We start from the raw sequence: 14997 nt of genomic DNA, 5'->3' as shown, positions 1-14997 counted from the left end.
GAACATTTATATGTTAAATCAGTGATGACCTGTCACTTATACAACCAAATCAAGTTCTTGAGCATCTATCTTGAAGCCGTTTTCTTTCAAAAAGATGTGTTTTTTCCTATGATTCTTTCTTGTAGGACACTGGAACAGCATGAAGGCCTTTCTTTCTTTATTGTTGAACATTGTGCAAAGGGCAAGGCATGGGCCTGGAGCTCAGCCCATCCCAAGGCATCAGAGCTACATCCATTGCGATTCAGCTTTATTAGCCTGCTTGGGTCATGACACTACATGATTTTAGCTGAAATACATAGAAAAAAGGGCTTCCCTGATAGCTCAGTTGGTAAAGAATCTGCCTGCAATGTGGGAGACCTGGGTTTGATCCCTGGAAAGATCCCCTGGAGAAGGGAAAGGCTACCCACTCCAGTATTCTGGCCTGGAGAATTCCAAGGACTGTATAGTCTGTGGGGTCACAAAGAGTCAGACACGACTGAGTGGCTTTCACTTTCACATAGCAAAAAGAGGAAATTGGACACACAGTTGACAATCAGAGCCTACAATCTGCTTGAATTATAACCTAGGGTGGGTGATGTGTGGCAGAAGTCATGGAGCTTTGGGGCTGGGACGAAGGTTGACTGCTCCAGCCCTTGAGTTAGGTTAGGGTCACAGTGTCGGACACTTCACCACCCCTGCTCCTGTGCTAGACGGAGGCTGTCACCTCTGATGGGACAGAAAGCGTGCCCTGTCCTCATATTCCCAGTGCTGGTGACAGAATCGTGTGTGGTTCTCGAACAGGAAGTGGTGTGTGTCAGAGATCCAAGTCTCCTTCTGGACACCCCTCTCTCCTTCACCCCCGAATTCAGTCCGTCGTCGTCTCTTTTGCCACCTGAATCTTGATTTCGAGCGATCCAGTCTTCCAGCCTCCACCAGCGCAGTCAGCCCTGTGCCCTGACCCAGCCAGCCACCGCCTGTCAGAGCACTTCCTGGGTTATCGCAGCGGCCTCCTGCCTGCTCTGCCCCGCTGCTCTGGCTCTCTCCACTCCTCCTCCACACTGCAGCCAGGGTGAACGTGTAACCACACAGCCCCTTCACAGCCTTTCTGCTGTCCTTTTGGGCAGATAGCAATCATCATCATCATAACTATACTGACAGTACTTTAGACCAAGGCCTAGAAACAGGGTGGTCATATAAGTCATCATTCACATGAGAATGCTTCTGAACGTGAAGTGGGCGCCATTGAGACCCACACAAGGATGACGTGGGAAGAAGGTATGTGTTTGCCTTGCCTGCTTCCGTCACCCTCTCTGAACCTACGGAACAGCTTGCCTTCAATCTTCTGTGCTTTCCAGTGGTATCTGCCATGCTTGCTGTCCCCACAGGGCCTTTGCACATGTTGTTTGAGTATTTGAAAACTACTGATCTTTTTGCTGTTAGCTCCTGTCTGGCATCTCACCGATTAGGTTAAATCTCCTTATTATAGACTCTCACTACACTCACTGATGCAATTTAGCATTTATTTATTTGAATAAATACCAATAAGAAACTGGTAGTATTGTATTACCAATATACCAGTTATGGAATACAGTAGTCAGCACAATGGCAAAATAAACTCAGTGTATTTAAAATTAAATTAAATTAAATTAAACTCTGTGTATTTAAATTATATACTTAGTACAGAGGAAACCGGTTAAACATATACAATTTAATGTAAAAATATACTCTCAATTTTAGCACTGTTAATATGCTATTTGATGTGCATATTTGATATTTAATATGCTTCATTTGAAAAATACAGTAATTTAAAAGTTCAGTTTTGTAATTCTACAAATTTATCAAAAATTTGAAGTTAAGATAGGGATTCTTGCGAAGGTTTCTCTATTGAGAAATCTGTGACATTTAGCGCTATGATATACAGAATAGCTGGGTTCTGGAACAGATTGTATGCGTATCTGATTCTTTGCGACCCTATGGACTGTAGCCTGCCAGGGATTCTCCAGACAAGAACACTGGAGTGGGTTGCCATGCCCTCCTACAGGGGATCTTCCTGACTCAGGGATCCAACCTGCGTCTCTTATGTCCCCTGCGTTGGCAGGAGGGTTTCTTTACCACTAGTGCCATCTTGGAAGCCCCTGGAACAGATTATCTGGGGTTTAAATCATGATTTTGCCACATACCGTCTCGGTGGCCTTGAACAAATCAGTTTCCCTCTGCCTCTCTTCACGCATCTGTAAAGTGGGTATAATGATGATGTCTATTTTAGAGGGCTTCTGTGAGAATTAAATCAGGCGACGCACATAAAACACTTGGAACAGTTTCCAGGACTGTAGACACAAGTCAATCCTAGCTGTTGCTGTTATTTGTATCGTTATTATATTTATTCATTGAACAAGTATTTATACTTTTCTCCTGGCATCGGTCTCAGAACTCTGACGTGATTAATACAGGGCAGGGGAATCCGCTGAATGTAACTCAGGGATTGTTAGGGCGTGTGGGTGGGAGGAGCTCTGTGAACCTGGAGGATGGGAATTCATCAGCGTGCTTCGGGGGGGCTGCTGGGGAGCACCCAGGGTGGGGAAGGAGCACGAAAGGCCCCCTGAGGCGGAAAGGGCTTTTCCAGGTTCAAGAGTCACAGCAAAGTGCGCCAGCGTGCGCCTCACTGAGTCACGGGGGTAGGGGGCCTGAAGGACATGTGATGCGGCTGTGCCCCAGGGCTTTTACTAGGAAAATGAGAGGCCCTTAATTCTCCTTGTTTTACTGATGAAGAAGCAGAAATCCACATGTCCTGACCAGGATCACGTAGAGAATCAGGGAGCTAGCACTGGAAGCAAGTCTCCTGTGTTTTATTTTGTTTTTTCAAATTAAGGAAGCATTGTACAAAAATGGCACAAGTCAGACAGAATGACCTTCTGAGTTCTCACAGTGAGAGCCCCTGTGTGCCCACATCTTGGCGTGCTCTCCACAGCTGCCCTGCTGCACCCACCCCCCCCGCACCCCTTCTCCCAGAGGTATCTGTGCTTACTCTGCTCCCCCTCAGCAATGTAGGCCAGGTTCGCCTGGGTTTGAACTTTAGGAACTTCTGCATGGAAGGTTATGCTGTAACCCTTTTCCTGACTGGCTTCTCTCACTACACACATGTCTGTGAGATCCATCCGTGGTGTCGTGTGTTGTATATAGCAGTACTGGGTCCATTACAGTTGCTGCGAGTTGTTCCTCTGTGTGAATACACACGGGGTTTCCGGTGTGATAGCCCCTGAATGTCACCATGAGATGCAGCGTGCGTGTGAGACGAAAGCTGGATTGAGATTCATGTCATTTATGTCTGTAGCTTAATACTGCTTATCCTACTTTTTTTTCCCAACTAAGTGAAGGTTATATTTTTCTTTTAGAACCAAGGTATATAACCTTGATTGTCATACTTTGAGAGTATGTTGTTGTTAAATCATTGACTCATGTCCAAGTGTTTCACGACCCCATGGACTGTAGCCCACCAGGCTCCTCTGTCCCTGGGATTTCCCAGACAAGAATGCTGGAGTGGGTTGCCGTTTCCTTCCCCAAGGGATCTTTCCGACCCAGGGATGGAGCCCGAGTCTCCTGCGTCAGCAGGTGGATTCCTTATCACTGAGCCACCAGAGAAGCCCACTTTGACAGCATAGTGCCATGTTAAAACAAAGGCTTGCATCAGCAGAGATTGCTTGATGTGTGATAAGTAAGTGTTAATCATGAATGGAAGTAACTTAGATTAGCTTGTCAGGTGCTTTAAGATGGTCCTGTCATAGAACATCAGCCTTTTGAAATATTACCTAGCGGACTGCATGTTTCTAGGGGATGAAGGATAATCTGCTACTTAATTGGGCCAAATGGCCACTGTTTCTACTTTTTAAAATTAGGTCTGTTTAAATACAGTGACTCATTAATTGGATGAATGCCATTTTCATGTGTACTCCATTCAGTTTTTTTTACCTTTCTGTCTCTCTTTTCTTTACTATTTCAGATGACGTTGTGCCGTACTTTAAAACAGAGCCAGGCCTTCCACAGATCCACTTGGAAGGGAACCGCCTCGTGCTCACTTGCCTTGCGGAAGGGAGCTGGCCTTTGGAGTTCAAGTGGACGCACAACGACAGTGAGCTCACCACCTACACCAGCGAATATAAGTAATTGATTCCTTGAAAATAAGATTACATTTTATAGTGGTATATTCAGAGTATTTGCCTTATTGGCCATGATAGCATGGGGTGGGGGGAATGTTGGATTGCATTGGTAATGCATTAAGGATTAAGGGAATACATTTGAACATGTAATCAGAATGTGATTTACTATTCCAATACAGGTTGTATTTACACTTAGGAAGTCTGTCATTATATTTGTTTAAGAGTAAGCCCCTTAGTGAAATTACCAGACCAAAAGAAGGTGTAGTTACAGAAGAATGCAAATAATAGCTTCAGCTGATGAAACTTGCCATCCTGAGGCAACAGTCCTGCCCACCAGTATTGTTCCTACCTAAAGAGCATCACAGCTTTCTACAGGGCAGAGCTTCTGGAGTTCTGGTTGCCAGCAAGACTTCCCTGGCTGACTGTGGGGTGGGCACCCTGTCAGAGGTGGGGTGGGCACAGATGGAACTCTGGGAGGATGGGCATGAATACAGCATGGACAGTCAGCAAAAGTGAGCATTCATTGGACTGGGGATGGGGTGAGGACATGAGGGGCTCAGTACAAGGGACTGAGAGGGGAGGGGTGAGGATGTGAGGGGCTCAGTACAGGGGACTGAGAGGGGAGGGGTGAGGACGTGAGGGGCTCGGTACAGGGGACTGAGAGGGGAGGGGTGAGGACGTGAGGGGCTCGGTACAGGGGACTGAGAGGGGAGGGGTGAGGACGTGAGGGGCTCGGTACAGGGGACTGAGAGGGGAGGGGTGAGGACGTGAGGGGCTCGGTACAGGGGACTGAGAGGGGAGGGGTGAGGACGTGAGGGGCTCGGTACAGGGGACTGAGAGGGGACGGGTGAGGACGTGAGGGGCTCGGTACAGGGGACTGAGAGGGGACGGGTGAGGACGTGAGGGGCTGGGTACAGGGGACTGAGAGGGGAGGGGTGAGGACGTGAGGGGCTGGGTACAGGGGACTGAGAGGGGAGGGGTGAGGACGTGAGGGGCTCGGTACAGAGGACTGAGAGGGGAGCGGTGAGGATGTGAGGGGCTCGGTACAGAGGACTGAGAGGGGAGGGGTGAGGATGTGGGGGGCTCGGTACAGAGGACTGAGAGGGGAGGGGTGAGGACGTGAGGGGCTCGGTACAGGGGACTGAGAGGGGAGGGGTGAGGATGTGAGGGGCTCAGTACAGAGGACTGAGAGGGGAGGGGTGAGGATGTGAGGGGCTCAGTACAGGGGACTGAGAGGGGAGGGGTGAGGATGTGAGGGGCTGGGTACAGGGGACTGAGGGAGAGGGGTGAGGATGTGGGGGGCTGGGTACAGGGCACTGAGAGGGAGGGGTGAGGATGTGAGGGGCTGGGTACAGGGGACTGAGAGGGGAGGGGTGAGGATGTGAGGGGCTGGGTACAGGGGACTGAGAGGGGAGGGGTGAGGACGTGAGGGGCTGGGTACAGGGGACTGAGAGGGGAGGGGTGAGGACGTGAGGGGCTCGGTACAGGGGACTGAGAGGGGAGGGGTGAGGACGTGAGGGGCTCGGTACAGGGGACTGAGAGGGGAGGGGTGAGGACGTGAGGGGCTCGGTACAGGGGACTGAGAGGGGAGGGGTGAGGACGTGAGGGGCTCGGTACAGGGGACTGAGAGGGGAGGGGTGAGGACGTGAGGGGCTCGGTACAGGGGACTGAGAGGGGAGGGGTGAGGACGTGAGGGGCTCGGTACAGGGGACTGAGAGGGGAGGGGTGAGGACGTGAGGGGCTCGGTACAGGGGACTGAGAGGGGACGGGTGAGGACGTGAGGGGCTCGGTACAGGGGACTGAGAGGGGACGGGTGAGGACGTGAGGGGCTCGGTACAGGGGACTGAGAGGGGACGGGTGAGGACGTGAGGGGCTGGGTACAGGGGACTGAGAGGGGAGGGGTGAGGACGTGAGGGGCTGGGTACAGGGGACTGAGAGGGGAGGGGTGAGGACGTGAGGGGCCCGGTACAGAGGACTGAGAGGGGAGCGGTGAGGATGTGAGGGGCTCGGTACAGAGGACTGAGAGGGGAGGGGTGAGGATGTGGGGGGCTCGGTACAGAGGACTGAGAGGGGAGGGGTGAGGACGTGAGGGGCTCGGTACAGGGGACTGAGAGGGGAGGGGTGAGGATGTGAGGGGCTCAGTACAGAGGACTGAGAGGGGAGGGGTGAGGATGTGAGGGGCTCAGTACAGGGGACTGAGAGGGGAGGGGTGAGGATGTGAGGGGCTGGGTACAGGGGACTGAGGGAGAGGGGTGAGGATGTGGGGGGCTGGGTACAGGGCACTGAGAGGGAGGGGTGAGGATGTGAGGGGCTGGGTACAGGGGACTGAGAGGGGACGGGTGAGGACGTGAGGGGCTTGGTACAGAGGACTGAGAGGGGAGGGGTGAGGATGTGAGGGGCTCAGTACAGGGGACTGAGAGGGGAGGGGTGAGGATGTAAGGGGCTGGGTACAGGGGACCGAGAGGGGAGGGGTGAGGATGTGAGGGGCTCAGTACAGGGGACTGAGAGGGGAGGGGTGAGGATGTGAGGGGCTGGGTACAGGGCACTGAGGGAGAGGGGTGAGGATGTGGGGGGCTGGGTACAGGGGACTGAGAGGGGGAAGCTGGAGATCAGGTCTGAGGTGCAGCTTCTCAGGAAGCATGTGGACCAGCTTCCCAGCCTCGGGGCCTCCTGGTAGCACTGAGGTCTTCCCAGGTGTGTTTTCCCACCTGGTTTTCTATGTGGGGATGATGCTGGGTGCAGTTCTGAAGGGATAGAGAATTACTGACGCTGAACATTCCCGGAGGCCCCAAAGTCAGCAGGAGTCAGCAGTGCCGTTCTCTTCATTAAAGGAAATAAGAAAGAGAATTGACGATCTAGAGGTGTTTTAAGTAGAGCAATGAACTTCTCAACAGGGTGCATGGCCCACCATGTACTCTTTACCCCAGAAGTTGTAACATGGTGGTCCGTGAACTGCAGTTAGCCTACCTGGAATGTGGTCTGCATATTTTAAATATCAGTTAATATATATATATATGTGTGTGTGTGTATATGCACCCTGTATTTGTGTCTCAGTTGATTGCCAGCATTTAACACTTATAAGATTTCACATAAAATTCTGCTTTTTAGGCCCTCTGGAACAATTAGCAGGCCTGGGCCCCGGGTGCACACAGAAGCAGGTGCCAGGCGACGCTGCGCTGCGTGCCGGCAGGGACACCGCTTCTCAGCACGCTCTGGTCCCCACCGTGTAACACCACACTTACTCTGCGCAGTCCTGTTACCCACCTGCCTGTGTGGACAGAGGAGTCTGTGTCCTCCTCTTCCATCATTCAGTCTATACTTGAGAGGACCTGTTGTTCTGAGAGCAGTTGATCACAGTAGTTAAGAGCATGTTGAAGTCAAACAGACCTAGCTTTGAATCTCAGCTCACCACCAGTTACCTTAGTGGTATCACTTTGAACAAGCTGCCTGTTAGCCCTACTTTCAGTAACCTGCAAAATGGGGGTGATCAAGCCTCGTCTGTGGTGTAGAGCATTGAAAGGCTCTCGTGTATGTAAAACAACATACTTTCTGGCCCACAAGTGATCAGTTAATAAATTGTAGGCAATATTATATTTTATTTTAATATGACATAGGACTTGGTTTATTAGAAGGGGTATAAGAAAGCAAAAAAAAAAGTGAACTTAGGAATGAGAACTGTTACAAGCTTTGATGGCAGATGACTTGGGTTCAAATACTACTATTCAACTTACTATTTGGACAAGTTATCTAACCCAGTTTGATATTTTCCCATCTGTAAAATGGGTATAATAAAACCCACCCTAGAGGGTTCTCATAAAAATTAAGTGATGTGATGTTTCAAATGCCCCAAGAAGAAGGAAGTGAGGTTTCAAAAGACTCCGTCTTGTTTTTCCTCATGAAAAGAAGTAATGATATGGGTGATCCATAACAGTGGTCTTAAAACTGGGGGACATGCCTTGGATAGTGGCAGAGGAATGGTTTTCTGGATCTCCAGTTTCCACAGGCATATTAGTTGAGCTGCCTGAGAATGTGCCTTTGTGATGGTACCTGCCCGTTCTCTTTTTGCACCTGCTTTGCATTATCTCTTCCACTTCACAGAAAAGCACACACCTTTCCCAGTTTGAGTCTTCTGTGAAACCACATCTTCAGCACACAAGACAAGCACAGTTTAAAACATTGGGCTTGGAACTTCCCTGGTGGTCCAGAGATTAAGACTCCGAGCTCCCAGTGCAGGGAGCCTCCGGTTAGATCCCTGGTCAGGGAACTAGATCCCACGTACTGTACCTAAGATTCTGCACGCTGCAACGAGGATCGAAGATCCCACATGCCTCAACCAAGACCTGGCTCAGCCAAATAAATAATGATTGAAAAGTAAAACAAAATATCGGGCTTGAAGAAGCCTCTTTAAACATCCCCTGGGGCTTCTCCCCTTCTCTCTATACATACTTCTTTCAAGGGCAGAGTGTGACGCTAGAAATGGGGTCTTTTGCCCAGTCTTGGGGTTTTCCTAATTCAGATGTCTGTAGGTGGTCAGCAAGAGTGGTACTGTTTTCTTGTGAACACCCTTCTCTTTTCCATTCTCCAACCATCATCAAAGTATATATTGTGCCTCAAGGAATGTTTATGAGAACTAAGCAGGGAGACATCTGCAAGGAACACCGCGGGCAAGGTGCCTTGTTGTATCCGGGCTGCAAACTTAGCGTCAAGGTCCGTGGCTTACACATTTACACAAAATAGAATTATAATTTTCAGGATTTGTCAGAAAGAAGACGTCTGCTGAGAAATACTCTTTTCTGAAGTACACATGTCTCCATTTCACCTACCCAGAAAGGAGAAGAGCTTGGCGAGGCCTCAGTGGCAGATCGCAACTAGGGCGAGTGTGTGTGTGTGTGTGTGTGTGTGTGTGTGTGTAAAAAGTTCTGTTCATTTTCTTCAGATCAGTGTCCCCTCTTGATGTAGAAAGACCACGCATTATAGGAAAGTTGGTGCTTTATATTTTCTCATTCATTTGGAAGACACTTTCATTAACTTTTGCGAAAAGGTATCATTTGATATTCCAAATCCATATTCATTTTTATTATCTCAGTGTGTTTTGCTTGCTGGTATGCATCAGTTTCTTTGCTACTTGTTTATTTCTCTCTATGTTCTCTCTATGTTCTCATTAGATTTAAATTAACTGTATGCAGATATGTGGTCAATAACTTTTCTTTTTGTAGTTAATTTCTATCCAGTTCTGTTCATTCTGATAAATAACTTCCCACTCACTAAAATGTAAAGTAATTGGGGGGAAAAAAAACCGCTTTCACTCAAGAGGCATATCTCCTTTCTAAGATTTTACTGTTCAATGATGATTTTTCAAAATTTGTAATACATATATGTTGTTTTGATTAGCTGTGTAGTAACAATAATTACAATCAATGTAATCCACATGAAATTTTTTTAAGTGCTCAGAATATTTTGGTCAAAGAATATTCTTTTAAAATTACCATTTACTTGTATATTTTTATTTCAGAGAAGTATGTTGGATAATAAATGATGAGTATCTTTCAGGCATGGAAACATGTCACATTAGAATAAAATTCTGTGAGATGAGTAGATTTAATACTCAAGTTCAAAGAGTAAAAAGAAACCATATGAGAGTACTCTCTGTTCATTTTTAAGAAATAAATATTGTGGCTATCAAAATAATTATTTAAATTCCATTGGATACTTTTAAAACTGTGTGACAGTTTTATTTTAAAATGCCAAAGCATACGCTGTGCCATTATTATATATGCAACTATTTAAACTGCTCTATGAGAGAACGTCTTTGGTGTCAACTTATGCAAGGAGACCAAGCTTTTTGCATGGCTCTTTGCACCAGCAAATTTACCTGTTAGCCTGACACACCTTGGATAATCCCTAGGAAGACAAAGCGCTGTTGCTTGTATTGAAGCAGGATTCATTTTATATATATATATATGTTCATTATATATGCACCATTGAAATAAGGTAGATGCTTCACTACCATTTCACCAGAAACTCGTTAAGAAGAGATGGGTTATTCTCAAGCAAAAACGGTTTGGGTTAGACGTGATGAATTATATTCTTTGCACTGAGGGCTTCAGACACTGAGATGGGTTATCAAGGATCCATTGTATTTTGTCATCATTTTTTTCAAGATATAAAACCTGTCTAAAAGTCTTAGGTTATTTTTTCAAATGACTCTTTTATCTGCTTCCTTCCAATAAGCACATTCAGCTGTCATATGTTAGCCTTCATGAGGCTGATGTAAGTCTCAAATTGAAAAACATGGATACTCTATGAAATGGGAGCTGTATTCCTACCTAGCATTGAGGCCCTCTTTCTCCTCCACTCCGGTGTGGGCAATGAAAATACCAACCCTAAAAAAAGCAAATAATATAAATTCAGCTTTTCCATCTTTGGCTAAATATAGCACCTTCTTTGCCGCTTGTGTCACAAACTGCAGGACGCATTTCAGTGGGTTTCAAATGTTACGTTAATCATAGGGATGCTTACCTCCGTGTCTAAGCACAGGGGTGGCTGCAGTGGGAGAATGAGAGTAGCTCAGTGACTGAACAAAGTTGCGTAAGTGTCACAGGCAGGTTTGCATTTTTTTTTCTCCCAGAAAATATTTACTATAAATTATTTTTTCTGCTTTGGAATAAAAAAATATTTTGTAATTATAGTCAAAATATATGTATATATATACATGTATACATATATGTATGCCCAAAATTTCTAGTGCTAGGCACTCCAGCAGGAGGAATAATTGGATACTGTGCTGAAAATCTTATAGTCTCCTTTCGTTATCTGTCTTCTGTTACAGTATAAACAGTAGAAATTTGATTGATATTTATTTTTTATTTCAGTAAAGAATAGGAATGGTTAAGGGGAAAGTTACTTTTTCTTATGTCCTGTAAAGGGACAAAAATTCTACAATATCCATAAAATTTAGTAAATACCTGGGAATAACCCTTATAAGAAATGAGTAGAGTATGAAGAAAAATAGAAAACCTCACTGAGAGATATAAAGGTGAATTCTAGATAGGAAATCTAAACAACCGTAAAGCTGGACCAAGTATACGGAATAATTGTTTTCGAGACACTGGACCTCCGGCAGCCGAAGGTGTGATGCCTGAGAGATGGAAAAGCAACAAGGCGAGCCCTCTGACTGCCCGACTCGCCGCCCTGAGGGCGTCTCCCGGCTGTGGCGCAGAGACGGAGGGCACGGGGGGCCGGAGGGTCCGACCCCGAGGAGCGGAGGGCAGCCGAGAGTTGAGAGTGATCAAGGCCGAGGACTGGAGGGCAGAGAGCCACGCAGAGAGAGAGAACTCTGGGGATCTGCAGAGGCTCTTTTTTTGAGTATTTAGCAGATTATCCGCCAGCACATGCGTGTAAGGAGACTGCCCAAGTCCAGGAAACCAGGTACCCGAGAAGTGGATGCAGCAGTTCCCAGGCTCACTGAGGGCTGGGCCAAGGGCCTTTTCTCAGCAGCCGCACTGAAAAACCGCATGATTCACGGCATTATTGGATGGGGTAACAGAAGGGTCTTAGGCCTGTAGTAGGGAATTACTAACCCTGGACCAACTACAGCTCTGGTCCTGCCTGAGAAATCTTAAAAGACCAGAAAGGATCAAACTGTTTCTAAGTATCTTTGCAGCAGTGGAGAGCAAAGCTCAGGAATATTTATAGGAATATAAAAATAGCATCAGATACAATACCAGCACCAAACAGGGTAAAATTCACAATGTCTGGAATCCAGTCAGAGATTATTAGGGATGTAAAGAGGCAGGAAAGCATGATCCAAAATGAGAAAAATCTATCAACCGAAACCAAACCAAAGCTGACACAGACGTTAGAATTAGCAGAGAGTGGGGTTGAAACACGATAACTGTATTCCATGTGATCAAAGTTAAGTAGAGACATGAAAGATATTAAAAGGCAGAAGATATTTCTAAGGATGAAGCTCATAACATCTGAGATGAAAAGCACAATGGGTGAGACTATCAGCAGATTAGACATTGCAGAAGAATATATTAGTAAACTTAAAAATATAGCAATATAATGGGCGTCCCGGGTAGCTCAGCTGATAAAGAATCTGCCTGCAATGCAGGAGACCCAGGTTTGATTCCTGGGTCAGGAAGTTCACCTGGAGAAGGGATAAGCTACCCACTCCAAAATATTAGTAAACTTAGAGCAATATAACTATTCAAGATGAAAGACAGGGGCTTCCCTGGCAGTCCAGTGGTTAAGATTCTGTGTTTCTGATGCAAGGGATGCAGGTTTGATTGCTGATCAGGGAACTAAGATCCTATGTGCTGTGCAGCTTGGTCAAAAATAAATAAATAAAAATAAACATGAAAGTCAGAAAATAAACGCAATGAAAAGACCATTAGTGAATTACGGGACAACTTCACATGGCCTAATGTATGTACAAGTTGAATCCCAAAGACAGGGGTGGTAAAGTATTTGAATAAATAATGCTGAGAAATGTGTGCATTTGATGAAAACTACAAACTCATCAATACAAGAAACTAAGCAGATGCCAATAGTGGAGTTACTAGCCAGTATAATAAGAAAAAGGAAAAGCATCTAGATTGTAAGAAGAGATGTAAAAATGTCTTATCAAAGGTTGCATGATTGTAGAAAATGTGATATTGTCTTTAAAAAACTGCTAAAATTCACATGTGTTTAGCAGTGTTATAGGATACTAGATGAGCATGTGAAAGTGAAAGTCGCTTAGTCATGTCCAACTCTTTGCAACCCCATGGAATACACAGTCCATGGAATTCTCTAGGCCAGAATACTGGAGTGGATGGCTTTTCCCTTTTCCAGGGGCTCTTCCCAACCCAGGGATCGAACCCAGGTCTCCTGCATTGCAGGCAGACTCTTTACTGAGCCACCAGGGAAGCCCAAGAATACTGGAGTGGGTAGCCTGTCCTTTCTCCAGCAGATCTTCCCAACCCAGGAATCAAACTGGGGTCTACTGCATTGCAGGTGGATTCTTTACCAACTGAGCTATCAGGGAAGCTATAGATGACCATACAAGTCACTTATATTTCTGTATACTAGGAAAGAATAATCTGCAATTTATTAGGATTTATGATTTTTCTAAAATATATAAAATTTATTTTGTAAAATGAAAACAAAAATGCTTTTTAAAATATCTTCAAAAATCTTAGGGATGAATATGACAAGGTGTTTGTAAGATTTTTATACTAAAAACTATAAAGCATTGCCTAAGTTTTCTAAAAGAAGACCTAAATAAAAGGACAGATATTCCATGTCCACATGTCTAAAAACTTAGTATTGCTGCCATGTCAGACTCTCCCAGATTGATTGATTGCTTGGCCATACCCTTTAGGCTTAACACCCCGAGACAGCACTTCATCACTAAGTCATGAGTTAGACTCCTCTACCTATTTTTTATTTTCAGTTCAGTTCAATAGCTAAGTCGTGTCTGACTCTGTGACCCCATGGACTGCAGCATACCAGGCTTCCCTGTCCTTCACCAACTCCCGGAGTTTACTCGAACTCATGCTCATTGAGTCAGTGATGCTATCCAAATCATCTCATCCTCTGTCGTCCCCTTCTACTCCCGCCTTCAATCTTTCCCAGCATCAGGGTCTTTCAAATGAATCAGTTCTTCTTATCAGGTGGCCAAAATATTGGAGTTTCAGCTTCAACATCAGTCCTTCCAACGAATATTCAGGACTGAGTTCCTTTAGGGTTTACTGATTGAATTTCCTTGCAGTCCAAGGGACTCTCAAGAGTCTTCTCCAACACCACAGTTCAAAAGCATCAGTTCTTCAGTGCTCAGCTTTCTTTATAGTCCAACTCTCACATCCATACATGACTACTGGAAAAACCATAGCCTTGAATAGACAGACCTTTGTTGGCAAAGTAATGTCTCTGCTTTTTTTTTTTTTTAATTTATTTTTTTATTGAAGGATAATTGCTTTACAGAATTTTGTTGTTTTCTATCAAACCTCAACATGAATCAGCCATTGGTATACATATATCCCCTCCCTTTTGAACCTCCCTCCCATCTTCCTTCCCATCCCACCCCTCTAGGTTGACATCTCAGAGCCCCTGTTTGAGTTTCCTGAGCTATACAGAAAATTCCTGTTGGTTCTCTATTTCACTTGTGGTAATGTAAGTTTCCATGTTACTCTTTTCATACATCTCACCCTCTCCTCCCCTCTCCCCACGTCCATAAGTCTGTTCTCTGTTTCTCCACTGCTGCCCTGTAAATAAGCTCTTCAATACCATTCTTCTAGATTCCGTATATATGTGTTAGAATGCAATGTTTATCTTTCTCCTTCTGACTCACTTCTCTCTGTATAATAGGTTCTAGATTGTCTCTGCTTTTCAATATGCTGTCTAGGTGGGTCATCACTTTTCTTCCAAGGAGCAAGTGTCTTTTAAATTCATGGCTGCTGTCACCATCTGCAGTGATTTTGGAGCCCTAGAAAATAAAGTCTATCACTCTTTCCATTGTTTCCCCATCTATTTGCCATGAAGTGATGGGACCAGATGCCATGATCTTAGTTTTCTGAATGTTGAGTTTTAAGCCAACTTTTTCACTCTCTTCTTTCACTTGCATCAAGAGGCTCTTTAATTCTTCTTCAATTTCTGGCATAAGGGTGGTGCCATCTGCATATCTGAGGTTATTGATATTTCTGCCGGCAATCTTGATTCCAGCTTGTGCTTCATCCAGCCCGGCATTTCTCATGATGTACTCTGCATATAAGTTAAATAAGTACAGTGACAATATACAACCTTGATGTACTCCTTTCCCTATTTGGAACCAGTCTGTTGTTCCATGTCTGGTTCTAACTGTTCCTTCTTGACCTGCATA

At 45.6% G+C, this 14997-nt stretch overlaps 1 protein-coding gene across 3 annotated transcripts in view; it reads left to right on the top strand.

Annotated features, from left to right (window-relative positions):
* The window catches only part of SDK1 (sidekick cell adhesion molecule 1), a 622975-nt gene that overhangs the window by 168236 nt on the left and 439742 nt on the right, over positions 1 to 14997 (top strand). For all 3 annotated transcript variants that reach the window (XM_061153768.1, XM_061153766.1, XM_061153767.1), the window contains exon 2: positions 3977 to 4136. Coding sequence is in view for 2 of the 3 variants with exons in the window: in XM_061153766.1 (XP_061009749.1) it covers positions 3977 to 4136 (160 nt within the window). In the remaining variant the exon portion in view is untranslated. The remainder of the gene's footprint in view (positions 1 to 3976; positions 4137 to 14997) is intronic.

The sequence above is a fragment of the Dama dama genome, chromosome 10 (genome assembly GCF_033118175.1).
Source record: "Dama dama isolate Ldn47 chromosome 10, ASM3311817v1, whole genome shotgun sequence".
In the NCBI taxonomy this organism is placed as follows: Eukaryota; Metazoa; Chordata; class Mammalia; order Artiodactyla; family Cervidae; genus Dama; species Dama dama.
This window is presented reverse-complemented; position numbering and strand designations above follow the sequence as displayed.